The sequence below is a fragment of the Branchiostoma belcheri genome, unplaced genomic scaffold (genome assembly GCF_001625305.1).
Source record: "Branchiostoma belcheri isolate BF01 breed outbred unplaced genomic scaffold, Haploidv18h27 scaffold38, whole genome shotgun sequence".
Classification (NCBI taxonomy): domain Eukaryota; kingdom Metazoa; phylum Chordata; class Leptocardii; order Amphioxiformes; family Branchiostomatidae; genus Branchiostoma; species Branchiostoma belcheri.
The window spans coordinates 2,233,768-2,260,214 of NW_017803998.1; the positions used below are offsets into that span (position 1 = coordinate 2,233,768).

General features: G+C 39.8%; 2 protein-coding genes across 3 annotated transcripts; both read left to right on the plus strand.

The window, feature by feature from the left end:
* Nucleotides 1–403: 403 nt before the first annotated feature.
* LOC109476595 (enoyl-CoA hydratase domain-containing protein 3, mitochondrial-like) lies at nt 404–7,928 on the plus strand. Of its 2 annotated transcripts, none has more exons than XM_019777581.1 (10): nt 404–524; nt 1,664–1,836; nt 2,646–2,781; nt 3,412–3,483; nt 3,598–3,631; nt 4,406–4,490; nt 4,782–4,891; nt 5,068–5,126; nt 5,569–5,675; nt 7,187–7,928. In XM_019777581.1, the coding sequence occupies exons 1-10, from the start codon at nt 516–518 to the stop codon at nt 7,287–7,289; spliced, it is 888 nt and encodes a 295-aa protein (XP_019633140.1). In that variant the 5' UTR covers nt 404–515; the 3' UTR covers nt 7,290–7,928. The 2 variants fall into 2 exon arrangements, with proteins under 2 accessions (XP_019633140.1, XP_019633141.1); XM_019777582.1 differs by lacking the exon at nt 7,187–7,928 and adding an exon at nt 6,341–6,728.
* A 279-nt stretch (nt 7,929–8,207) lies between these two features.
* On the plus strand, nt 8,208–23,251 carry LOC109476597 (ras-related protein R-Ras2-like). Its single transcript, XM_019777585.1, has 7 exons — nt 8,208–8,544; nt 14,084–14,171; nt 14,348–14,370; nt 14,558–14,637; nt 15,251–15,359; nt 21,424–21,542; nt 21,826–23,251. Exons 1-7 carry the CDS (start codon nt 8,446–8,448, stop codon nt 21,899–21,901), a joined length of 594 nt encoding a protein of 197 aa, XP_019633144.1. The 5' UTR covers nt 8,208–8,445; the 3' UTR covers nt 21,902–23,251.
* Nucleotides 23,252–26,447: the final 3,196 nt, after the last annotated feature.

The window sequence follows — 26,447 nt, forward strand, 5'->3', positions numbered from 1 at the left end:
ACGCGGTTAGGGCGAAACGCGTTCGAATCGTTTTATGGAAGCCATGGAAGCGTTCGATAACGGGTTCCGGACAGGGCCGTACCGTAAAGTACGGCCCGGTCCGGAACCCGTTATCAAACGTTATCGCGGCCCGGGTACGGTATGATATAAACTATTAGATTCGCCCCTGAGGCGTCGCCAAAAATTGAGACAACCTTATTCTTTCCAAATATACCTTTTTTGTAACATCCACGTGGCTGATGCTAGCGCATCACGTGTGGTTTGAGCTAATTTGTGACATATTTTACGTGTTTGTTCTTCTATGAAGCTGTGAGTAGTTTTCCACAAACCCGTTACATCTGCTTGGAGATTTAATAGATCTTGGGAACGAGAGTGTAAAGTCAGCTGCGAAGTTTGACCCTGCCCTGAGGACGAGAGCGGTGTGTCAGCTGTGAAGTTTGCACCAGTTTACGTTTGCACGTCGATCGCCGATACCAAAGCGAGATTTTTAAACTTTAACGGTCAGTAACAACAGTATGTGGAAGGTGAGTTGGTCTTTAAGGTTCTGTTGGTGTGTAGACGCTAATTATAAGGTTTTATACGGTCATAGAAGGCTTGCGGTGCATGGTAGTTGGAGGGGGGCGGTACCAAGAAAAAACTTTGTAACTAGTTGCCAAAGGCTATATTTGACAGTGCAAAAGTGACGTTTTAAGTGCTACCAACTGACGTGTCTGACGGGTCCGGTCCTGGCCCTTTTGGCCTAGCGGTTATGGTGTTGGGGTCGCAAGATACAGCGGTCCGGGTTCTGTTCCTGGGAGCCCCATATTTGTTGCAACAGGCTAGAAGATTTTTTCCTACACTAATATTGACAGGCTAAGAAAGTAATTGAGTTCTCTTCCTTAATGTTTATATAATGTTCTCTTCTTCTTTCTGTGAGGCGACCGCCTTCATCTAGTCGAAGATTCTGTTGCCATATATGTTTTGGGGTTACTGTGCAATATGTAATATTAAAAGGAGAAGGAGTTACTAGTATAACTTGTAGGGGGCCTGCATGGGGGGTCCCGACAACGCTCTACACTGAATTCGGAAACTTCTCGATTACACTTTACAATAAATTCCAAGTGTCTACAAGTACAACACATTACGTAGAATGAAATCGGCGAATACGCTCTACGCAAAGTGCGGCAATTACGCTCTACGTTGAATTAGAGCGGTCCGTGTATGCTCTACGTAGAATTGAAACGGCCGATTGCGCTCTACGGAAAAGGGCATGCCGGCCACCCTCCAAGGTGGATCAGAGGGCCATGTCCGATTCCATTCCTGGATTGTACGTGGGAAGACTGACTGTTGTCTGTAGAGAGTTCTGCACTTTGGTAGCAGGTACACTGCAGAGTGAGTAAGGCAAGCACGTCGGCAGAACGTACTGTACCTGCGCGAAATCAGTAATATATTGTGCATAGCACTTTGGCAGAATGTCCCATATAAGGTTGTATTCGCGCATATAAGGTTAACACTCCGTCTGTAGTTTCCAAATGTTATGTCGGAAATAATATCGTCTGCAACAAGCAAAATTCTAATGCATCGTTGACCAAAAATCCAACGAAAACTGTGAAAAATTGGGATTCTGCGCAGGCGCAGTACGTTCTGCCAACCTGCTGGTAAGGCATTGTGTTTATATTTCCAGGTCTGTGCATCAGTGCTAAGGTCCAGTGTGCAGGGCTACAATAATCGGAGAGTCCTTCCCCTGTTGAGTCGACATCTGTCGTCTGCTACCCCCGGTGCTACTGAGCCTGGGCTGACTGTGTCGTCCCAACATGCAGGCATCAGGACTATCACTCTCAACAACCCAAGGAAAAGGTAAGGTTTGACTAGATATTGTTTGTTTGTTAGTAATGTTACCTCCATGAAAAATGGAGGTATTGTTTTTGGCGTGTCTGTCTGTATGTGTCTGTCTGTGTGTGTTTCCGCAACTTTGTGGTCAGCATAACTTCAGAATGCCTTTATGGATTGTGATGATATTTGGTATGTTGGTAAGGCTTGGAAAGACAAAGGTCAAGGTCAAATATGGGCCTCCTGGTGGATGACCTTGGTACTGCAGCAGAATTTCTGTTTTTTGTATCTTTTATCCTGAACATGCTATGGTCTTTACTGTTTGGCTTTTCCTGTCAGGAATAAGTGTTGTGAGTTTGGTCCTCCTAGCAGCTTGTTCTGGTTTCTTTATATTTACCCAGAGTGGCTCATCTCAATATCATGGGGCAGTCAGTACGATTACCTTTGACTCATGGTTAAATACACTGAAATAAGGGTATAGAATTTTCTTCTTACACAACCAGTAAGGTTCTCATCACCTGCTTACGTGGGGGATACACTGAAATAAGTCCTCATGAAACTTCTTCTCCAAACAAACAAGTCAATGACCAGGACCAGAAGTCTGTCACCATGGTAACTGGTGTTGGGTTACATCATGTTGCAAGTGCCGTGCAGAACTACTAGTAAGTTCAAGAGGGGCTGCATGGTCACAATATACATCTAACGTTATATGAGTGTGTTTGAGTAAGAATAAAAGCAGTAGTTTGTTTGTTAAGCTGGGCCATGTGAGATAACATGATGCATTTGCTTTGCAATGCAAATGTTATCTTTCTAGTTATAAAGTACGTCTGTTGCAGGAATGCCCTCTCCCTGGCCATGCTGGAGAGTCTGAGGAGGGACCTGTTGACAGGAGGGAGTCAGGATGACCTGCAGGTCATCATCATCGCTGCTGAAGGACCCGTGTTTTCTGCTGGCCACGACCTCAATGAACTGGTAGGGATTTGTGTGTGTTTTCGAGGGTTAGGAGCTACCCCACCAATATACTAGAAGAGAAGCTGTCAATAAACAGAATTCCAAGTACACAATGAAATGTTTTAAAAGTATTTCACTGAATTCATACTTATAGCCTGGGTACCATTTGATTTGTAACGGCAACCCCGTCTTGGGGTGCAGAAAAGGGATAGCATGGTAGCCTTGTGGCCTGGTTTGTAGACAGCCTTTATTTTCTGTAAACCCAAACTGGTACATTGAGACTACTCTCCAAGCAGAGGTTGTGGGGGAATGATCGTTACCTTTTTATATATGGCTTTTTTTTTGTCCTGATCCCCACCACCCGTCTGTGGCTAATGGAGCTTCTCTGGCTAATGGATACTGCCTGGCCAATTTGATACTGTCTTTTTGCACCGAGAGGGATCTGCTTGGAGATTACATTGAGACGATACAACTTAAAATGTATCTAAACATTCAAAGGAGTAGCCATACCTACACAACTAAAACTGCCAATGGGCTTATCTATTGGTTCATTTCTGATTTCATTATCTTAAGTACCACTGTATTGGCTGAGTGTTACTGTTAGCAAATGCTCTACTCTTTTGCAACTTATGTGTTGTTTTTATCCTGTAGTCCCCAGCACATAGCAGAGAAAAGCACACTGAAATCTTTGATGCCTGCACCAGAGTCATGACACTTGTACAGGTGAGACAAATTGGACACTTTTTTTTAAAGAACACTTTATACATTTTAGTTATAACAAGCATCTATAATTCATTTTGAAGGCACTTTATAACATCTGTGTTTTCCCTTTTACAGGACTTACCAGTCCCTGTCATTGCAAAAGTCCAAGGTACTTGTACATACATTTATTTCAGTATGATTATTAGTTCCACATAATATTTTGGACGAGTACACAATAAATGGCAAAGTTCTTTATTCAAAACTCCTAGATAAACAAGTAGTTGTGAATTAAAAGGACTTTTCTTTTCAATCATTCACCAACCAGATGAAATTATTGATGGAGGGAGCTATTTCCGGAGACCGTGGATTGTTCAACTCCACGGCCGTGGAATTGACCACTTTTAGTAATCACCGTCCGGCCGTGGAATTGACCACTTTTCGTGCCGTGGAGTTGAACAATCCACGGTCTCTGGATATACCTGATGGAGGAGTATATAATGTAATTGACTTGGTAAGGCTTCTTAAGAAATCAATTGAGGGGTGAACTAGGAAGAATTGAGGGAAGCCATCCTTGAGTCCAATTCAAAAATTTCCTGTGGCCTTATTCAGGGTGAGTGACCCACTACCAGAGTCACATGAATCCAAAGAAAGAATTCATTACAAGGACCAATCACAATAGATGTTCCTTATTGGACAACCAATCACAGCGCAGGGTATGATTCTCACATCTGCCAATCACAATGAGTCATCATTTCTAATATGAGTACTGATATGCCATTGGCCCTCTGGTTGATAAGATAGACTTACACAGTTACACCTTATGATTGGCCCTTATCATGGATTCTTACTTTGGATTCATGGTCATGACATGCAGCTCTAGAAGTGCCTTACATATGCAGGTGCCAGGAAATCTGTACACACAAGTTTTGGTCCATGTCTTCAGGTCTGGCTACAGCTGCTGGATGCCAGTTGGTGGCCAGCTGCGATATTGTGGTGGCTTCAGACACAGCACAGTTTGCTACACCTGGGTAACACATTGCCTTTTCTTCCACACACAATTCATTTTCCTTTATGTAATTACTTCCAGGTATGGAAGTATTGTTTTGGGTAGGTTGGCTGCATGTTTGTGTATATGTTTGTATGGACAGAGTTGACAGCATGTGGGTAGGTGCAGATTGACAGGCAGCATAACAGGAGGTCACAGGCTCAGGAAATTTGGTGAATTTGAAGGTCAGATTCTGAAATGTACATATTTGATATTTAATGATATTTTCTTGTGATTCCTGCTATGTAAATAATATCTTCTTCTGATTGTTCAGGGTGAAAGTTGGACTGTTCTGTAGCACCCCTGCTGTAGCTTTGGGACGGGCAGTGCCCAGGAAGGTTGCCATGGAGATGCTCTTTACTGGACAACCAATCACAGCACAGGGTATGATGCTCACATCTGTCAATCACAATGAGTCAAGACATGCCATTGGCTCCCTTTCAAGTTGATTATAGTTCCACCTTGTGATTGGCTATTATCATGGAAGGCTATTGATGTGGTTTATGGTGATCCTGATATGTGTGATATGTAATGTTATACTATTTTCTTGTTATCCACAGATGCACTGCTACATGGCCTTGTGAGTAAGGTGGTACCGGAATCAAAGTTGGACGAAGAGGTGATGGCATGGCTTTTTGAACTCTTAAAATTGCTTTTAATCTAATGGTCAAGGTGGTCGTCTGGTTAGGGTTGTTGGCATAGAATCTAAAGGTTCTGGGTTCAAATCCCTACCAGGCCCCCAATGTTCTGTCTTTGGAAAATGCTTGTTACACCTAATTTTTCACATAATTTAGGTGAAAATGAGTTGTACCTAGCTTCAGTAAGGGACATCGTCTTTGATGCCACATAAAGTGGAGGTCCCGTGTTTGAAGAGAGCCATGATGTTAAAGAACCCACCACACTTATTACTTACTTAGAGGTCCATCCTGGTGTGAGTGGATCAAACATAAAAGTCTAGTCTTATGGAGCTTGTACTAATACTGTACAAAGCAGGTGTGTTATGACTAAAGGTGGTTTACCTTGTTATTCAAAACAACTAAACTCTTTTTCTTCTTCTTCAGACCCATAGATTGGCCCAACAAATTTGCACCACAAGTAGATCAGTGACGGCCATAGGTAAAGCCTGCTTCTACAGCCAGATAACCAAGTCCAGGGATGAAGCTTACAGGTAGGGAGACTAAACATGTCAGCAGAACGTACTGCACCGTCTGCACCTGTGTGTAACCAGGATTTTTGACGTTTTTTGTCGGATGTTTGGTCAATGTGAGAATTCTGTCCATTGAAGACAATATCTTTTCCAACATTACATTTGAAAACTAGAATAAAGAATGGTTCAAACAAAGAAACAAACAAACAAACACAAACAAACTATCTCTACCATTGAACGCCTCGTACACCAGCGACCTACGGCTTCTCTCCTACTCCAAGGATCAGCAGACCATGACCTTGTCACTAACAAGCAACTTCTAGATGCACTCAACATGTACATTACATCTACCAAAAGATTTACTTCCAGCTGAGCCACTGTTCCTTTTTAACAGATACATGTATGTTTAGCCCTAATGTTTATCGATTTAATTCTAGTTACCCTAGTATTTCTTATATCTAATTTTTTATTGTAACTTGATCGACAATGTACTTATGTATGTGTCTATTGTGTATATTTGTGTATGATGTCGCAATATCAGCTATCAGCTGCCTGGCGGCAACATTGTGTTGCCATGTTGCAATTTCAAATAAATAAATAAAAAACAAACTATCTATTAGGGGTATGTTAAACATTTACTCCACGGATCCTAATGTACATAATTATATCTGATCTCCACATATTAGGGAAGCAGGAGAGGTGATGGTGAACAACCTACAGACAGAAGACGGACGTGAGGGCATCAGTGCGTTCTTGGAGAAGAGGAAACCCACCTGGTCACACCGGTGAGGCGATCAGGACTGACCAGTGGTCTGTGGTCACTCCTCAACAGGACAAGTGGTCATCAAGCATGGCCTGGGCACTGAGCAAATCAGTGGTCTCATCAAGGCATAATTTTAAGCATTTTTGTATTTGATATGCCAAATATGTCTGTTAACAAAGAGATTCTGCCCAAAATGGTTGAATAACGGTTATATAATAGCCCGGTCCAGCAAGTGTCATTCAGCTAAACATGGCCCCAATATACATTTAACATAAGCTATCTGATATGATATGACATCCGTACGTATTTTAATTTATATCATACCCGGGCCGCGATAACGTTCGATAACGGGTTCCGGACCGGGCCGTACTTTACGGTACGGCCCGGTCCGGAACCCGTTATCGAACGCTTCCCTGGCTTCCATAAAACGATTCGAACGCGTTTCGCCCTAACCGCGTGTGCCCCTTTCGAAAATTCGAATACAGAATCCGCACGTTGGAATTGATGTTGTTGCAGTTTAGGGTTCAGTTTAGGGTTCAGTGGCACCAACTTTTGGCTCATCTCGCATTGAAAGTCGCGTTTTCTTGGGTGGGTATGACATAAATGAAATACAACACGGTGTATTCCGCATCACCCTCGGTCCCAGCCCTCCCGCGGATCGGATCTCCCTCCGGCCTTCGGGCGATCCGACGCACGGTCGGGCTGGTACCTCGGGCGATACGGAATACACCGTGTTGTATTCTATATATATCTGATCTCCACACATTAGGGAAGCAGGAGAGGTGATGGTGGACAACCTACAGACAGAAGACGGACGTGAGGGCATCAGTGCCTTCTTGGAGAAGAGGAAACCCACCTGGTCACACCGGTGAGATGGTCAGGACTGACCAGTGGTCTGTGGTCACTCTTCAACAGGACAAGTGGTCATCAAGCATGGCCTGGTCACTGAGCAAATCGGTGGTCTCATCAAGGCATAATTTCAATCATTTCATATTTGATACGCCAAATGTGTGTGTTAACAAAGAGATTCTGCCCAAAATGGTCGAATAGCGGTTATATAATAGCCCGGTCCAGCAAGTGTCATTCAGCTAAACATGGCCCCAATATACACGTAGCAGAAGCTATCTGCTAAAATATGACAGCTGTACATATTCTAACATATGTCGTAAGAAGACTGCACTACATGTAGCTTTATTCAATAAATGACTTGACAAATGTGCAATGATAATTGTAATGATAGAAATATGTGAAAAGTTTCTAAAAATCAAGAGGTCACTACACAATTTGCCTGAAGAAGATTTTTACTCTACATGTAACGTTATATGGTTTCCCCACACCTTGCTAATGGAGTGTGTATGTTGAAAGTATTCAGAGGAAAGCTAACAAATACGGGATTTCTATGAATTACATGTATTATCAATGTATTACAATCAAAGGTAATTATATTTACTAGATTATTAAATTGTATTTTTGTCGCAATTCATAAAGAGGTCTTTAATTTTTCATGATGTTAACGTTACAACATAAGCAGTTCGCCAATAATAAAATTGCCATTATGTTGAAATTCTAGATCTGTGGAGTCATTCTGTGCATCCTTTGTTGTTTCTTAAGGGTTTCCTTTGACAATTTTTTTTCAAAGCAGTGTTTGTCTATTAATTTACCCAAGGACATTATAATGTCCTTGATTTACCCAACGCCTAGTCATATAGATCTGGTGCCTTATCCTCCTACTAAATATTATTTCCAACGGCTGACGTATACTACTAGCTTTCCTAATGACGTCACGTCATATTTGCATGTCTAATAAGGGCGGCGGCCATGTTGGATTCCCATGCACGCTGAGTTTAACCACCCAAAGTAACAAGCAGTTTAAGCGTTCTAAATTCCCTAGAAAGGGTACCGCGAATTGCAATCCAGCATCGCCGTGGTCTAGCCAGCCAGACTGGCTCAAAAAGTCTGCGGGAGTTAACCAATTCATGCAAGTTGGAAGCAAATTCTCGACAAAGTAAGCTGTTTTCTGGACGGAATATGTCGAGAGAAGGGGGAAACCTCAGCCAGAACTACAAACTGGTGGTCGTCGGTGGCGGAGGCGTCGGAAAAAGTGCCCTTACCATTCAGTTTATTCAGGTTTGTGCTCCAACTTCGCTAGTTTCTGTCGCGAACTTGCTTGCAAAAATTGAGAGCCGAAGACAACTCTTGTTTACCGTTACAAATAATTATATCCTAACTTTTTTATGCAAGGCCCAAGCTTCAGAAATAGCACGTTTGTCTACTGATACAGTAGTCTAAATATTCATAGCCTAATCTACTATCAAATCTTGTCTCTAACATTGTTATGTCAAAATTCTTGACAAAGATCGTTGTTTCCGAACGTATCGAGGCTTGAGTATGAATAACTTCCTGTAACATCTTGGGACATTTCCACGTCTTGGTATGTAGGGGGAGGGGGGCTGTGGGTTAATCTCATCATGTAGAAACATTCAATCAGCCAATCAACGTCAATTATGATGTTTTGAAAGGTAACTGTCGACACCAAACAATTTTATATAGTGACAACGTGCATGTTGTAGCCTTTAGAAGGGGTGTGGCGTAAGGGGGGGGGGGCACATATGGCATAAAAGAAAATATATCTGGATATACTAGTTATAGAATTCCAAAATTATGCCTTTCTCATTGCCATTGTCACGAATGTATTTGTGCTAAACGTTGTTTTTTGTGATGTCTGTTCCTCTTTTTTATTTGCGTGAAATCTGGGTTGAAAATGCGGCTTTGTTTGAAAGGAAGGGAGGTTGTTGACAAATATTTTTGGGAAGCAGAACAGCTATATAGCTAATCTAAGGGTTATTGAACTTAGGTGTGTAGAAATACATGCACTTCCTGCTAGCTCAAACCTAGCCACCCTGTCTTGTCATGCTGTGACCTTCCAAGTAACACCCAGGACGCCGGTGAATTTGCGTACTTAGAACAACCCGCGAGTTGTTTATTGTTTGTCTCTTTGTTTACTTATGGTGGGGTGGGCTTCTGGCAGTGACGCTACACACAGAAATGTGGATTAATGATAATAAGTTGATATCTTAAAAAATCTTCAATTTGAAATGCAATTTAAAATCAATCACATAAGTCCTAGAATGCCCATAAAAATATAATTTATTTGGAACAACCAATGGCCACTAGTAGTACTTTTGTTATCTTGCTTACTTCACATCTCTAATTTTTAGTGAATAACTCATAATCTCAATCAAGACTGTGGCACAAAATGTATATGATTCAGTTTTAATTCAGCTTTAGAATAAGTCCCAGGTTATATATATTAAAACTCAACTATTCAGAACAAATTACTATTTATTTATATTTGTTAAATTTTTAACTTGCCATCTTTATCATATTGGTAGTGGAATCACAAACAAGAAGAAGGAATATCTCCAAATAATGATTCAGTTTATAATTCAGTTTATAATATAATACAGTAGCAGTAGACCTATTATTGAAAGTTCTTGGAAACCATTAAAATGTATGTGGCTATTCAAGGTAAGGTAGACTCAGGTCAACTCACAGTACTTGTAGTGGTAGGTGTTTATATTTGTTAGATAATATAATTGTTTACCTGGCATTGCTGGTAGTCCAATCACAAACAAGAATGTCGAATATCCAAAAAAATTATAAAGTTATAATGCAGTATTCTTACAGAAAGTCCTAAGATTCAATACAGGGAAGCATTAAATTAATCATTAAAAATGTATGTGGCCATTCAGACCAGCAATACTGGTAGTTGTTTATATTTTGTGTTAGATTGTTTACCTAGCATGTAGTGGACGTCCCACAAACAAGAATGTGGAATATCTAAAGAACAATAAATTTATGATACAGTATCCTTACAGAAAGTCCTAGGATTCAAAACAGGCAAGGCATTAAAATGTATGTGGCCATTCAGACCAGCAATACTGGTAGTTGTTTATATTTTGTGTTAGATTGTTTACCTAGCATGTAGTGGACGTCCCACAAACAAGAATGTGGAATATCTAAAGAACAATAGATTTAAAATACAGTATCCTTATAAAGTCCTAGGATTCAATACAAGGAAGCCCATTAAAATGTATGTGGCCATTCAGACCAACTGAATGTGAATAGTGGTGGTTGTTTATATTTTGTGTTAGGTTTACCTAGCATGTAGTGGACGTCCCACAAACAAGAATGTGGAATATCTAAAGAACAATAGATTTAAAATACAGTATCCTTATAAAGTCCTAGGATTCAATACAAGGAAGCCCATTAAAATGTATGTGGCCATTCAGACCAACTGAATGTGAATAGTGGTGGTTGTTTATATTTTGTGTTAGGTTTACCTAGCATGTACTGGACATCCCACAAACAAGAATGTGGAATATCCGTGCCATGGTGAGTTGTTAATGCAGTGGAACATGTGGGTGGGCCGTGGAATGTCAGGAATGGGAGGAATAAAATCTGCATATCAGACTATCAGTCACCCCTGGGTGAATCATAGGTACAGTCTGGACGTGTGGGCACACTCAAGACAACACATCCTTACAGACACTAGGCCATGCTGATTGGATTATAGGGATAACATCCTCTGGGAACCCCAAAACTGATGCGAGCATGCGAAAAAAAAAAAGTCTGTCAAAAATTATCGCCTTCATTGTGAGTTTCAGAAATCTACATGGTCATGAAGGTTGAACAAATGACACACAGTATGGTATGGCGAATAATCTACTCTTCAAATTCATTTCTTTACATTTTCGTCTTTTTCGTTTGGTTTTGGTGTGGGCAGACTCAAGACAACACATCCTTACAGACATTAGGCCTTGCTGATTGGATTATAGGGATAACATCCTCTGGGAACCCCAAAACTGATGCGAGCTTGCAAATAAAAATTAATTTTATCATTTTGTGTTTCAAAGTCTCCTAAGGCCATGTTGATTTGATTATATGTATGACATCCTTTGGGAACCCCAAAACTGATGAGTAAAAGATAAATAAAGGTTGGCAAAAAAAAGTTGCCTTCATTATGAAATCTATGTGGTCATGAAGGTTGAACAAATGACTAAACACACAGAGCAGAGTGATATTTTATTGGCATGGTGACTTATAGACTCTTCATTTACAGACTAACATACTACAGATCTGGCTATTGCCCTGTTGTTGCACATACTTGTATACAGACCTACCTGTTCCTTAGATGGAATCTAGTGTGATGTTTATTTAGATATGGGTCATAAACAAGTTATGAATGAAAGATTGCTGTGAGAGCCCCACCCTGTGTTTTATAGTGGTAGGTCCATACAGATCAATAAATCAATCAACAGTTATCCAATAGCTAAACAGCCAATTAGTCAACAGTGGACAAACCAAGCAATCTACCTGTCAATCAAACTGTCAAATTTGAATATTTATTTTTTGAAACCATAATTCAGGGCATATGGCTTTCATGTTCTACTTCTAGACTAATATTGTTTTGGGGTATAAAAGTTTTGCTTTCTTGTTGTTAACCTTTAGGACACTGAAGTTGTCATTTGGCTACCAATTTTTCTATTATAGTGGTTTGGGGGTTAGGCAGCTGGGTATATCCTTTTACCTGGAGAATTTTGCAGAGATAACTGAGTTTTAGTCCAGATTTTTTCCATAGACCCTATGCACAAATTACCTTTGACCTTGCCTTGACCAGCCAGTCTGAAATGTGTTACATTTTTGCCTCCCCATGTTGGGAATTGTAGCCATAGCTGGTGTGTTACAATAACATGTATGACATAACAACCATAAAATATACGTGCCTGAGCCATATCAACTACCCAGACATCAGAGAGATAGTGTTCCTCGGATAATAGCGCTATTCTGCCAACTATCACAAGTCTAAAGATACATGTGTGTCTAAAGATGCGACCGTAACCCCAGAATAGAATACCGTAAATTCATTTACTTCTGTGGTGGTCAAATTTCGCAATAGGAGGGGTATGTACACAGTATTTGCAGCAAAACAATTCCATATTACTATTAGTAATTCATAGGAAATGCATATTCGTGGTGTCATAAATTCATGTCAGTCATGGTAGAGATCTCTGGGAAAATAAAAAAAAACTATGGCGAAAGTTTCAAGATTTCCAGTATGTATCTTGCCAGTACAGGGCAAGGTTAGTACTTAACCTTCAAAATTATGTCTGTCTCTACCAGATTAACTGATACAAATTTCGTGCCAAAAGGCTAAATCAGCCTTCAGGAAAAAGGTTATGAATAAATTGTCGACTCATTGCAGATTTGCTGAATATTTGTTTTTGTCATTTTGTAACTGTTAGAGTCAATTCCGCGTCACCGAGTGGGTTGTTATTGTCATTATTTAGAAATGTTTTGAATTCTTTGTAATTGTTTGTCTAAGAAATTTCATAATTTGGAAATATTTTGAACATCTTGTCAATATTCTAAATAATTCCCTGGTTTTCTAAAACGTTTGAAATATTCCTGATGTGGATTATGACATTTCCAATAGTTTCTAAATATTTCTAACAGCACTCTACCATTTTTTTACCATTATTTCGAATTATTTCTAACATTTTGTAAATAGGTCAGTGGGATGGGAAGGAAGTAATTCACACCTCCCTGTGGAGTACAGGGTAGACTGCCTGGGTGTCAGGCATTGATGCCTTATAACAAAAGAGCCACCAGTGTCCAGCAGTGAAATCTAAAAATATACAGAGGAAGACAGAAGAGTAGGATTAGCACCTACTTTTATGGGGGCAATTACCCACATCTACCATTTGGTTATTTGTTTGAAATAGTTCTAAATATTTCGAATTGTGAAAGAAACACATGGGTAGTTCAAATTTATTCTAAAGAAAGAGATCTTTGTACAGTCACATTCAAAATGTTTCAGAAATATATAAATGAATTCAAATATATTCAAATTTTCATTTTCAAATTTTTGAAAAATTTAGAACTTTTGTTACTGGGGTATTCTTTTCTTCTAAATAATTCAAACGTATTAGAAACATGGAGAAAAAACCCACTCGGTGACGCGGAATGGACTCTAGAATATATGTATTTTGTAATTCAGGGCTACAAATTCATTTTTGGGAATAGCTGCACTGGTGCCCCCAACCTAAAAAATTGGACAAAAATATTTTGTGTGCACCATGTAAGTAAGATGAAATAAGTAGAATGCCAGTACAATGTTTTTCTGGCTACAGTAATACTTTGTGATTTTGAATCTGACCCTATAATACTACTGATTACTAACTAAGGCCACACCAATTTAATTTCTTGGTTAACGGATTCGCCGCTTCGTTTTTTTCTGATTTGCAAATAAAAATAAAAATCCAGAATCAACTGCAAAATGCTCATATTGTGCCCTGAACAGTTGAAAACAGTCCTTTTCATCCTAGTTGTCACAGTTATTCCATCTTTCAATGCAATGGTATCATTAAAAGTTCAAAATTCATTGTTTAAATTTTGAACCAGCCTGGTGTGTTGACTTCATGGCTCCTATCGTACCATTTTGGGCAACAATAGGATGCCTAGGCCTGTTTTTGTTTTTATTTCTTTTCGCCCGCCCGCTCCATTATTTTTCTAGAAAAATCCGTTAACCAAGAAATTAAATTGGTGTGACCTAAGCTCACAGTGCCCGTCACAGCCTTTGACATGTTTTACTATTTTGTTACAGTCCTACTTTGTGACAGATTATGACCCTACAATAGAAGACTCCTACACAAAGCAGTGTGTTATAGATGATGAGGTGGCCAGATTAGACAGTAAGTTAATTTTTTTTATCCTTCGGCTTGTCTCGTCTTTATAAAAATTATTTGTTTTTCATAGCTGTAGAAAGTTCAAGCATAGTTTATAGCAGTGATGTATTTAATTTGTAAAACTGAATGCCCTAAGAGTTATATTTTTTCCACTAACATTTGTTTTTGCATATTTTTTTCAGTTCTGGATACAGCAGGACAAGAGGTATGTTGAAGTGTTTTTATGATAATTGTTTTATGATCATAACATGATTATAGGACATGAGGAGGGCGTATGTTTTTCTGTCAGGGTTGATATCTGTCATTAGGAATTCAGTACCATGAGGAGACAGTAGGGGGCGTAGGGGGTGTTGTTACCAGGTCAGATTAATAATGAACTGTCTTACCTTCAGGAATTCAGTGCCATGAGGGAACAGTACATGAGGACAGGAGAGGGGTTTGTGCTGGTCTTCTCTGTAACAGACAGAGGCAGGTAAGGAAAGGACAACATTTTTTACTACCTTATACCATATGCTATGTTTCAAAACAAAAAAGAGAACTTTTGCTAAAGAATGTATTTGTATCAATGTTGGCATTCTTTTTGAAGGAGGATTTTTTGCACAGTAACATTTTGATATGAAATGTAACTTTTGCATAAACTAGACAGTGTATGAAGTTGTCTGTTACACAATATCTTGCTGTTAGGCTGATAAGCTATAGGCCTCTTACCTGAGAGCTTGTGGCCATACACCTCTTACTCAAGAGAACTATCCCCATTCCCAGAACTACCAATAGGAGCTCAGGGTTCTTTATGTCTATAAAAATCAGTCCAATAGGAACTCAGGATTCTCTGTCACTTTGGAAACCTGTCATTAAAGCCTTCAACACTACAGTAATAGACAGTTCTCAGTCTAACAATAATGGTCCATGTTAGCACAACCAGTCATAATACATAAAAAGGATTATGATGTTCTCAATTCTCCTGACTTAGAGGTGTTGGCCACCAAGTTTTTAGATGCCTGGCCAGTGGAAGGGCTGCTAGAAACATGATGTAGTCAGACTAGACTGTAATGGTAGCTTTATGGATTGACTTTGTTTCCCCCCAGTTTTGATGAAGTGTACAAGTTCCACCGTCAGATCCTGAGGGTGAAGGACAGAGATGAGTTCCCCATGTTACTGGTGGGCAACAAGGCAGATCTGGATCAACAGAGAGTGGTGAGAGCAAGACTGCTACTACTCACACACACTCACTATCCGTAACTACATGTATAATAACTAGCATGTGGGCAGAACGTACTACACCTGCGTGAAATTCAGATTTTTCTTGGTTTTCGTTGGATGTTGCATTATCAGAATTTTGCCTGTTGCAGATGATATCTTTTCTGACACAACATTTGACAAATAGATGTGATGTCATCCCTAAATACGACCTTAAAGAAAACGTTCTGCTGAAGTGCTACATTACAGTGTACAATACATGACAGGTTTCATGCAGGTGCAGTACATTCTGCTAACATGCTACAATGTACTATAGCTGCATGTGAATCTTTGTACACTACCAGGACCGTAAAATTTAACGATTTACGCTGTTACACAAACAAACGCACGGCGTGTACACGTTCGTACACACACCGTGTGCACATTTGGGGCGGAGTCCAGATCAGCGGGGAGTCAGCTCATTATCACTGGGATACCGATAATGAGCCGCTGGTCTGCACGGTAAAGAAATAATTACGTTTGATTTTACGACAGTTGTATACCGGTCACGTCAGCGCGCAATGTCGCGATATTGTGTGTCCATTACGATATGTACGAATAGAATCCTATATCTACCGGTCAGCTGCGGGCGAAAGTTGCCTTTCGTTTACATTTTGGGCCAGCTGTTTTCGTATAGGAACTGTGTTATTCTTTGGAGATAATAATTAAAGTTCGTGTGCCGGCATTTATCCCGCAAACACAGCGTAATAATTTGCCGATTTCTTCTACGTCGCCATGTGCTCCCCGCGGCCCGCGCTGCCGAAACGGATTGCGTAATGCTCTATTGTACAATATTTAGCGGTGAGAATTAGTGTTTAAAAGATTTCCTAGGACCTTCCCCAAGGTCAAAAAATTTTCCAAACCCATTTAGGCCCTTCCCGGCGTGAATGATATACTAGTAAACTGGTCGAAAGATGACGTTTAAACGGCCAGCAGAAACCTCATTGATGCGGCCGGCCGGCCACGAGGCGGCGCGAGGAAACAACACAAAAATGAAAAGCCAGTGATTTGTTCGGCACGGGGCTGAATATGTGCTTACGGGGAGGAAAGTACCACGGGTTTTTTTTCATATTATATCAATCAAGTATTGAATAAACACATCATGAGTTATTGCATCCGCCAAATCGCTTTATATAAAACAGTGGTTTTCAAAAATGAAGTCAGGGTTCTTGTAGGAATGGAGTAGTAATCCTGATATTGAAAGTCAAAATTCACACACATCTCGTAGTAGAACATTTCTCCCAAGACATCACGGCGCCCCATGGCCAGTCCTGTCAAAATTGATTGATGAACTCCGACGCAACCGCCGAAAGCATGCCGAAAGGGCGGTTCGAGTTTCAGATCAAAGAAGTCGGTACAACTTTCGCTACACGCGTGCCAAGTTGTGGTCGGACATTCTGTTTTACCAAGGAGGTTGTCGGTGTACAGGAAGTTACGCTGCCAATAGAATGTTTCAGGGCTTCTATTTTATTCTACGGCGGCCACTATTAGATGCGGAATAATTTGGTAACAAAAACAAACATAGAACAAGCAGGTTAGAACTTAAAGATTTAAACACAAGGAGCTTTGATTATTTTCTACTGCAGTCTACTTTCTGTCAGTATGTGTAACCTACGTAAAGCTGCGGATATTTTTTTAATCATTCAGATTAAACCTCCTTGTGCAGATTATACTGTCTAGTACCAAGGACGTATAATGTCCTCGCTAGTACTAATTTATAGAAGAATGAATATGGACCGTTTGTGTCTGATAGTGATAGTCGGAGACGCCAAAGATCGTTTCAGTACCAGGTGTACAAGTCCGTTGCGCGTCATGTTTTCTTTTGTATCGTCGACAGCTCTCACTGAATATAACAGAACTTGTTGGAAAAGTCTCGGGGTCACAAACCCTCATTTTTATATAAGATATATTTTGACAGGTTATCAACTTTTTGTATGTTCTCTTTTATACATACAGGTGCTTAGACTAAAACTGCACGAGCGAGGGAGAATACTGCATGCACATGCCGACTTCTTCTTCCGGGAGTTTTTATATCGTTTTTGGAGCGATCATAGTTTGTCCTAACTCTAGTCTAGATTGCACATTCTTGTACCCAGTAACATATAGTGTTGAGACTGAAATGTTTGATATTTCGCTTTGTTGATTTATGGAGGTAGAAAAAAAGAGCCTCCATGGTTGATTGAATTCTGTTGACATGTGTGAATCCCCACGTTAGTAAAATTATAATTCCCAGAGTATCAAGCCGGCTAGCAAACAGTAAGTCAAAACGGAACAAAAACCAAAACAGATATTGGACAAAACAATTCTATATTGGCAAGAGCAAGGAGGTAAAATGAGATCTCCCCCGCAAGGCCTAACGGCATGGGTAGCTTTCCTCCAACTTGCTCAGACGATCGATGTCTGTGTGACTGTACAAACAAAAGGGAACATAGCATTTATATTAACAGAGGCAAGTACTAGCAACGACCTTGGTACTATATGTCGTAGTAGCCTTTTGGACACAAGTAACTAGGAAATGATACTCTAAAGAACATGCATTTTGTTCTCACGCAGGTATTTTTAATAGGAAAATATCTTTCTTCACTGCTATCCTATTTAACTAAGTGTGAAAACAAGAAAAACACGTGGAACTTTTTGTAACCTCCGCGATGAAAAAATCCGATTTGGACTCGACATTTGATGCATACCTGTAACAGCTTTTTGTTATTATTTTTCATGCGGAGCTAGGGACAGACAGTGCCAGACAGAAATGTGTATTGTAATATCGACCATGTTAAGATATTTGAGAATCGAAGTCTGTCTTCGCTTGAAGAGAAAAGAAGATTTTTCTTCACCTTCGGCAAAAGAAATCTTCGTCTGAACTAGTAAGAGAATATGTCTGTTGTTGTTACCACTAAAGTGCACCACTCTTAGAAAACCCGTAATTTATTCACTATTCTTATGCACTGTCAAACACGCGGGCGTATTGTCAAACAAAAAATAATTATCATTGTCGCCCTGATGCAAATGCAACATCCCCTTTCTTCTATTTTGTGAAAAGAAATCTGGTCTGAGAAACGACGGTTCGAAAGCTTTTTCTCGGCGTACTGTACCCGTGGCGGATACGCAAGTTGTTTAACTTGAATTCGCAGGGTCACGTTTCCCAGTTAATTTCTTTGTTACTTTGTTATCACGAATAAAAATGACGTTAACATCCGAAAATCTCCTTGGTAAAACATAGGGGGTTGCAAGAAACAAGGACGAGTTGTTTAAGCAACGTTTATGTATGTGTTTGGTTGCCCAACATTAGTTAGTCTGTAATACTAACATGACTTCTAATAACTGATTTTTTGGTAGGCGTTTCATACAAAAAACTTGAACCTCCTTGCTCGTACTATAGAAAGCACAGTCATGTATAAGTATCGAAAATAAATTACTAGAAAATTAGTCAGCATTTTTTCGTGTGTCAGAAACATTACAAAATGTTACAAACTACGTCCTGTTCTTGGATTGAATGATTGTACTAGGGCGCTACTTCAAGTATTACTAGTATACAGATCACAGCTACAGCTCATTTTTTGTTGAATGAAAATAAATGTTGTTTACACACCCGACGGATCTTACGCAATAAATTTAGAGGTAAGTAGTGTCCCCCCAAAATGTGAAAAGAGGTGATTTCAGTGGGAGCTGGCTTGTTTTTACAGGTAAGTAACATTTTTCGGCAGCTCTACTTTTTTTAAAATTACGGTATCTCACAATGAGTCATGATTTTTCTCATGTTGCGGGCCGGACTAGAGGCCGGACGCAAGCGTGAATCCAGTGTCAAGCTAGTATTATCGAGTGGAATCTGATCACCCTGTAAAACTTCTAGAATGGTGCTGCACTGCAATTCTAGAACTATTGTGTATTCGCTTGAAAGTTTTACTCGCGGCACACACAGTACACAGTCCAGAACGTGTCGAATATTCACGGCGAATATCCACGACAGGAAATAATTGGTTCATAATAGTCTGACATAGCTGTTTCAGCCTCACGGAATGAAGGACTGACGTTTCCATAGTACATTAAATATTCGTTAATTTTATGCAGAAATATCAGTGTATTGTAGATTTTTCTCGATTCTGAAATGTCACAAATCATCTGTCTTGCGATCCTGTCGTCTGCAACAAGCTGAAAACACCGCTGTATACACTCGACAAATTTCGGGATTCTTCGTAGAACCTCGATTATAGTCGGTGAAGATCGACTTTACAGCGAAGATGGACGAAACATTTTTCTCAGTGCTCATTGGCTGCTCAGATAATTGAATTATTCGGCCCGTAGGCCGATCAGACTCTGGGGCGCCGACGGCTGCCGGCGGCAACTTTTTCAAAGGGAACCGCCTGTCAATCAAGTACATGCAGCCGTGGGAATAGTGAACGCCTAAACTGAAAAGACTTGGCCACCTGGGCCAAAGCATGGACGTAAAAATCACAGGCGTATCACGTAATCTACAAGCTCTGTTTTATTCAGGAACAAACAGTGTCAAACCCCGCTATTTTTTTTGTCACAGCGCTCATGATCAAATCGTAGCTTCAGCATAGCAGTTGCAGAAAATTTTTATAACGCCGCTGACTTCGACTCGCTAGGCACGGTCATTGACCTTTCTTTGTGGCGTACGTTTTTGTGGCAAAATGTCTGCCAGTTTTTCTGTCGGCTTTTGTTTAATTCTCAACCTTGAAGCAATCATTCTCTAAGTTCCAACACCACGCAACTATCATTTCTTCCAGCTAGTCGTTTCCAACAACTTCCAACAAGTTGTTTGCGCTTGAATCTGAATAAACTCGGCTCCACGGCTTGTAGCCGCTGCGCTACTAATCCCATGTATTATCCACAAATTGTCAACAGATACATGAAAATAACTTAAAAGAAGTATCATGGTAATTTTAGAATACAAATGCTGATAGGGAAATTATTGCTATAAAAGCGAAACCACGCCCTATAAGCTCATTTACTGCACGTACTCTGTCTGTGTTCAGTATCTCACCGTAAATACGCCGTGCGCACGGAGTGTGCACGCCGTGTGGGCGAAGGACTCGTTGCTTCTTTGAATGATTTGTTGATGTTTGGGAGGCTGATATGCATTTTTTTTAGATATTGAGACTTTGGCATAAATTGTAAACGTGGTAAGACACATACAGGTATTATCAGAACTTCAGTGTCTGACACACGAATACAACTACCAAAGCGGCTGCTGCTTTTTCTTCCCTCCGCAGGCGTGGTACAGTAAATGTGTATTATCAAAGGCGCGGGAGACGTTCATGAGAACGTGCGCCCGGTGGGAGGGACTTCGTACATCATCGCTCGCTCAAATATGGTCGATGAAAGGAAGCAGAATCGCACTTCCTGCTCAAAATAATCATGTAGACTGTGTTACTGGGCAATCTAGTTGTTTTGGATGGTACTTGTATTTTGTTGTTAGCTTCATATGAAAGGATTCTACACGGTATTTACGTCATCTCTGCCAAAATAAAACACTGCGCATGCGGCGCAGTTGCCTTGGCGCGGCGATGCGTTGTTGTTTTTTTTGCCGTAAATCGTGCTGTTTCATGAATATTCTCATGAATATTCCGTGTACACGGTGCCTGAAACATGAATATTCTGAATATTCCCCGCCCTACTGGCCCCCAAAATCCCGCCCACCCCAAACGTAAACACGCCGAACACACGATCGTGCATTCGCCGTGTACGTGTACACGCTACCGAAAAGTTCGTTAAATTTTACGGTCCTGGTAGTGTATATATGTACATAGGAAATATGTGTACTGTACATTATAGTGGTTCAACCAATGAGAGAATGGCAATTAAGGGTTCAACCAATGAGAAATTGGCTTCATGTCCATGAAGTATTTGCATTTTTATGGTTCTATTTTCCATTGTCTATATTTTGACAATGGTGTGTGGGTGGGGCCATGGAATTAGTCTATTGGTTTAAGTTCTCTAACTAGGTATCTATCTATGTATCTGCTGACCAGGTTATTGACCATGTGTTCACTACATGTAGGTTACTCAAGAGGAGGGTCAGGAGTTGGCCAGGCAGCTGAGGGTGGGATATCTGGAGGCCAGCGCCAAGACCCGCTTGAACGTAGACCAAGCATTCCACGAACTTGTTAGAATAGTCAGGTAAGGTTTTCACCATTTCTCTTAACATCACTGTTTTGAGTTTGATGCCTGAGTGATGAAACATACAATCCTCGTGCAAGTTTTACTTTCTTAAAGTAAACTGTATTATATAAGTTGGATCACTAGAGATTGCCAAAGTCCAACAAAAAAAAAAAGGAAAGAAAAAGATAATCCCTACCGACCCTAATTTTTTCAGGACCGAAACAGGAAACAGAATATATTTTTTTCGTAGGCCTTACCAAAATTATTCACGGATTTCTGATGTGTTGTTTTCATCCCTTAGGAAATTCCGAGCGGAGGAATGTCCACCCGTAGACGAAACCAAGCAAAAGAAGCGCAGGAGATGTACCATCTTGTGAGACCGGCAACCTGCCTCGCTCACACCCTACAAGTACATAGTGTATCCATAAAGAAAAAATCTGACTTTTTTAAAAATATGCAGATATTATGACGCTAACATCAGGTAAAAAAAACCTTTTAACTAATCGTAAGAGAATAACTAGGGACGTTAGACAGTTATAGCCATTTTAATAAATATCTTTTAGATTTTTAAAAAGTTATTGGAAGAGCAAAGCAGGCAGTGACCTAAGTTACCATTCAAACTTGTTTGATGATATGTGTGTAAACAATGGTTTAACTTCTAATATTGTTCATGTACTGTATTATGTTTCTGTTTTGGGTTTTGGTATGTGTGCAACGTTCAGATTAATAATAAGTATTTTTAGGTCTTGAAAAACAAGCAAAACTTTTTGCATTCTAAAGATTTTTGCTCTCCATACACAAACTACTGATTTTACATAAAAATATCTTATAACACAACTCATATTTGGCAATGTAAGTTAACAGAAGAAGTAACATAAACATTTTACTCACCGACACTTGGTACTGTAAATCTTAAAATGTTCACGGTGGTCTTATTTTTGCATTTTTCGTGGTGATCTCTTACCACAAAACTGTTACACTGCAAATGTGTGTGTTTGCACTTATACTACAGAAATGTTTAAACTGCATTGAGACAATGGGAAAAATCAACCATTCCGTCCTACTGCGAAATAAAACCACAGTGAAACTAAACGCATTTACGGTATATAGAGATAGACAAAAATTTTGCATTTCATCGTCCATCATCCTCAAATTCATTCAAGGTTAAATGCAATCCATTTTAACATTCTACCTGCTAAAATTGCAACTGGAAAGATTTGGAAAACTGTCAGACGATTCAAGTAGCATCCACTACTTTTCATCAATGACTACCAGTAGGGTACTGAAAGTTGTGATAGTTCTCATAGTCTATCCAGTTGATTGAGTACAGTAACAGAAAAACACTGCTCCTTGCCTTTTAAAGTTGAGTAGAAACTTGGTACTGGTATAACAAAAGTCAAATATCTCTACATTGTGACAGGAAAAAATGGTAAAACATAGGGAATCTGGACCTTTGAAATGACATGATAAACTAAACTTACTATAGCAAGTTACGATGTCGGACTTACAACGGAGTAAACCTCAAATCATGTAAATGCTTTCCTCAAAATTCAAAGTGCCCAGTGTTGTAAGAGTACAATGTATCAGTAGTTTGGAAAGTGGAGTTGTAAACTTGTAAGTTGTAGGCAGAATCAGTGAAACTGAATGTGGTCCATAGATGAGATTGTTTTGCACACATAAAGCAGTTGAACCCTTGAAAAACTAGCCTCTACCAGGCACCGCGGATCGCTGGAAAAATAGTAGAAATTGGTCGAAATAAAGGGATAGCATACCAGAGAAGATCCAGGGCCGTGGGTCACAAATTGGAGCTTCTATGGCCCTGGATCTTCTCTGGAGCGGTATACTATCCCTTTATTTTGGCCAATTTCTACTATTTTTCCAGCGATCCGCGGTGCCTGGTAGAGGCTATTGAAAAACATGTAGGGACTGTATTTTGCCTTATTTTCAACTAACTACAGCTAAGCAAAAGGTTGTGCATATACATGTAGACCTAGATTGTGCTGTTTTTTTGAATGACAGTCTTTCTTAGTCCTGCACACGTGATCAAAGAGTGTAATACTGGAGATTCTGTTAAATGGTACAAAAAATATTTCCAAAAGTGTCAACACTACATGTGCAAAATCTCAATTTATAAATCGTCGTGATGTTTAATTTGACATTTTTAGTTTTATATTATTTTTCTTGGTGAGTGTGGGAGGGGGGTCATCAAGTAGGCTTGGTTATTTTTATTGTATACAACGTCAATTCATCAACCTGAATGTACACATAAGATAATAAGCCAGTTGCAGTTTGAAGTATATTGTGGATATTGTGTCAAAGTCAAAGGCTCCTGGCAAAAGCAGAAAGTACTACGCTGTGCAAAACCCGAAACACGGTTTTCATTTCGCACAGGCGCAGTACGTTCTGACATACATGTAATCCTGACAATACATACAGAGGGGTCAAAGGGCTTCAACTTTTGACATATTACCCACAATGCATCACACTGCAAAAGCACTTCAAATCTTCAATTAGCTTACTAGTATGCTATCAGTAATAGGAGGAGGGACATGTGTTGTTGTTGGACTGTGTTTTCTTCATTTTATGCTGTTGGAGCAAACTAGGAGCTTTCAGAAATGGCTTACTATCCATATGCTAAGAGACCACGGTGTGGGATTGTGGAAAGTGTTAATTCCAACAGTTTAGGTCTATTTTCATAGATCTGTATTTTGAAAATGGAAGAGTAAAGCGTGCCACACTGTTCAGACAAAATTTCACCTCTGTAATATTTAAGTCAGTGATAATTTTTGAGGTTTCTGTTGTACTCTGAGATATTCACATTCATGTAAAATGCAATGCACCAATCAGCACACTTCTTACAAAGTACATGTAAAATGCAAGAGCCCAATCAGCACACTTGTTACAAAATACTACTTGTGAAATGAAGGCCTCCAATCAGCACACTTGTTACAAAGTACTACTTGTGAAATGAAGGCCTCCAATCAGCACACTTGTTACAAAGTACTACATACTTGTAAAATGAAGGCCTCCAATCAGCACACTTGTTACAAAGTACTACTTGTGAAATGAAGGCCTCCAATCAGCACACCTGTTACAAAGTACATGCAGAAGCAGAGACTTCTAAACCTTTACATGTATCGAATGTGCCTACAGTTTATGAGTAAGATAGATTAGAATGTGTACAAGCCATGTAACATATATCAATGTTAGTAAATGGTGCAACAGACCAACAAAAAGCGAAATGCTTGCTGCCATAACTAGTATTTATCTTGACACAATTCGTTTTAGATTTGATTTAGAATCACACCTGTATGTTTTTGATTGGTGGAAACCCTGCATACATGTATGTAACCCAGCTGCAATACCTCTTGTTGTGTGATCAGATTTTTGGCAACTGCTCAGGAGTGGAGCAGTGTACTTCCACAGAAAATTTACTTTAGCAAGCACAAACCCATATCCATTGTAGTAACTTTTAGAACTGGGGTTTTATTTTGAGTTAAGCAGTTGTTGTATAAGTTACCATTTCTTCTACATTTCTAGTTGAACACCATCTTTTGTCAATGGAACTTAAATTAAGATACCCATTGTGACGTTTTAGTGACTAATTTCAGTGTGTTATTGGGGTATCCAACATTTAACATGCCAAGATCAGTAATACATGTAGCAGGTTTGGTCGAAAGATGATCAAAAAGTTGCGGTAGCGCCTATGTCTCAGAGCGATTTTGTACAGCAAGCTGTGGCCAGATTTTTTTAGCAGTGAGTGCCACACTATGCAATGATGACAAAATGACCCAGAAGCCTTGTACAGTGAACTAACCATAGGTATAGGGATAAAGGACAAGCTTGGCTTCGTAAAATTGTAACTTTGCAGTAAGAATAAAGAAAACTCTTACTTTTTGTATTTTTGTCTGTGGTCTGGTCAGTGTTTAGCAGTTAATGCTTCTTATATATGTATGACAAAGTTCTTTCATTTCACTCACTCACTATCCTGGTTTAGATTTTACTGCTGCCGGTTTCCCTGTCCCAGGGGTGGGCAGCAGTCGGCTGTTGAAGTATTTCATACTTGAAAAGCTTTGCGAAGAGTCTTTACTTTTTGGTACCGCGATACGGCCATGTTGATTTGATTATAATATGGACGACATCCGTGCAAGTTTTCAACCAATCTGTAAATCGTACAAAACAGTTGCAAATATACACCGTAAGTTGCAAGAAAAATATTGGAAAGCGGTACCAATGTCGTAGAATGCCAAAATTAAACTAAGAAGACGAAAATGTAAAGAAATTTGAATGAATTTGAAGAGTGGATTATTTGCCATACCATACTCTGTGTCATTTGTTCAACCTTCATGACCACGTAGATTTCAGAATGAAATTTTTTTTTCTTTACAAAATTTTTTTTATTCGCACGCTTGCATCAGTTTTGGGGTTCCCAGAGGATGTTATCCATGGAATCAAATCAACATGGTCTAAATAGCTAGAACCAGCCTACAATTAGCCTCTACCAGGCTTGAGGATGCGGCTGGAAATAGTAGAAATTGGCCAAATAGAGATATAACACACCGAGGGGCCGGCAAACTGAATGGCTAAACTCCCTCGGTGTGTTATCTCTCTATTTGGCCAATTTCTACTATTTCTAGCCGCGCCCTCAAGCCTGGTAGAGGCTAGCCTACTATGAAACAAGCAACCGTTTTCCATCAGCAACATCACAGTTTTGCCTAACAAATATAAGTATTTGTCAAAATAAATGACCAATGTCTACTCCTTCAAGCCTGGTAGAGGCTAGAAGATTGTTGGCTGGGAAGCGGACCAAGCTAACAAGGCTGGACTCCGGGCTAAGGAGATAATAAATGTATAAAATAAAAGTGTAGTAAGCTACTCTACTCAAGATAAAGTAAGCCAAGACAGTCATATCCGACACAAAAG

What these genes read in the sequence shown, in the direction of transcription:
- LOC109476595 (XM_019777581.1), top strand. An exon ending in AATCAAAGTTGGACGAAGAG is followed by an intron (nt 5,127 to 5,568) that starts GTGATGGCATGG and finishes CTTCTTCTTCAG; the next exon opens with ACCCATAGATTGGCCCAACA. An exon ending in TCCAGGGATGAAGCTTACAG is followed by an intron (nt 5,676 to 7,186) that starts GTAGGGAGACTA and finishes TCCACACATTAG; the next exon opens with GGAAGCAGGAGAGGTGATGG.
- LOC109476597 (XM_019777585.1), top strand. Translation starts at nt 8,446, where the DNA reads ATGTCGAGAGAAGGGGGAAACCTCAGCCAGAACTACAAACTGGTGGTC. An exon ending in TCTGTAACAGACAGAGGCAG is followed by an intron (nt 14,638 to 15,250) that starts GTAAGGAAAGGA and finishes GTTTCCCCCCAG; the next exon opens with TTTTGATGAAGTGTACAAGT. An exon ending in GAACTTGTTAGAATAGTCAG is followed by an intron (nt 21,543 to 21,825) that starts GTAAGGTTTTCA and finishes TTCATCCCTTAG; the next exon opens with GAAATTCCGAGCGGAGGAAT.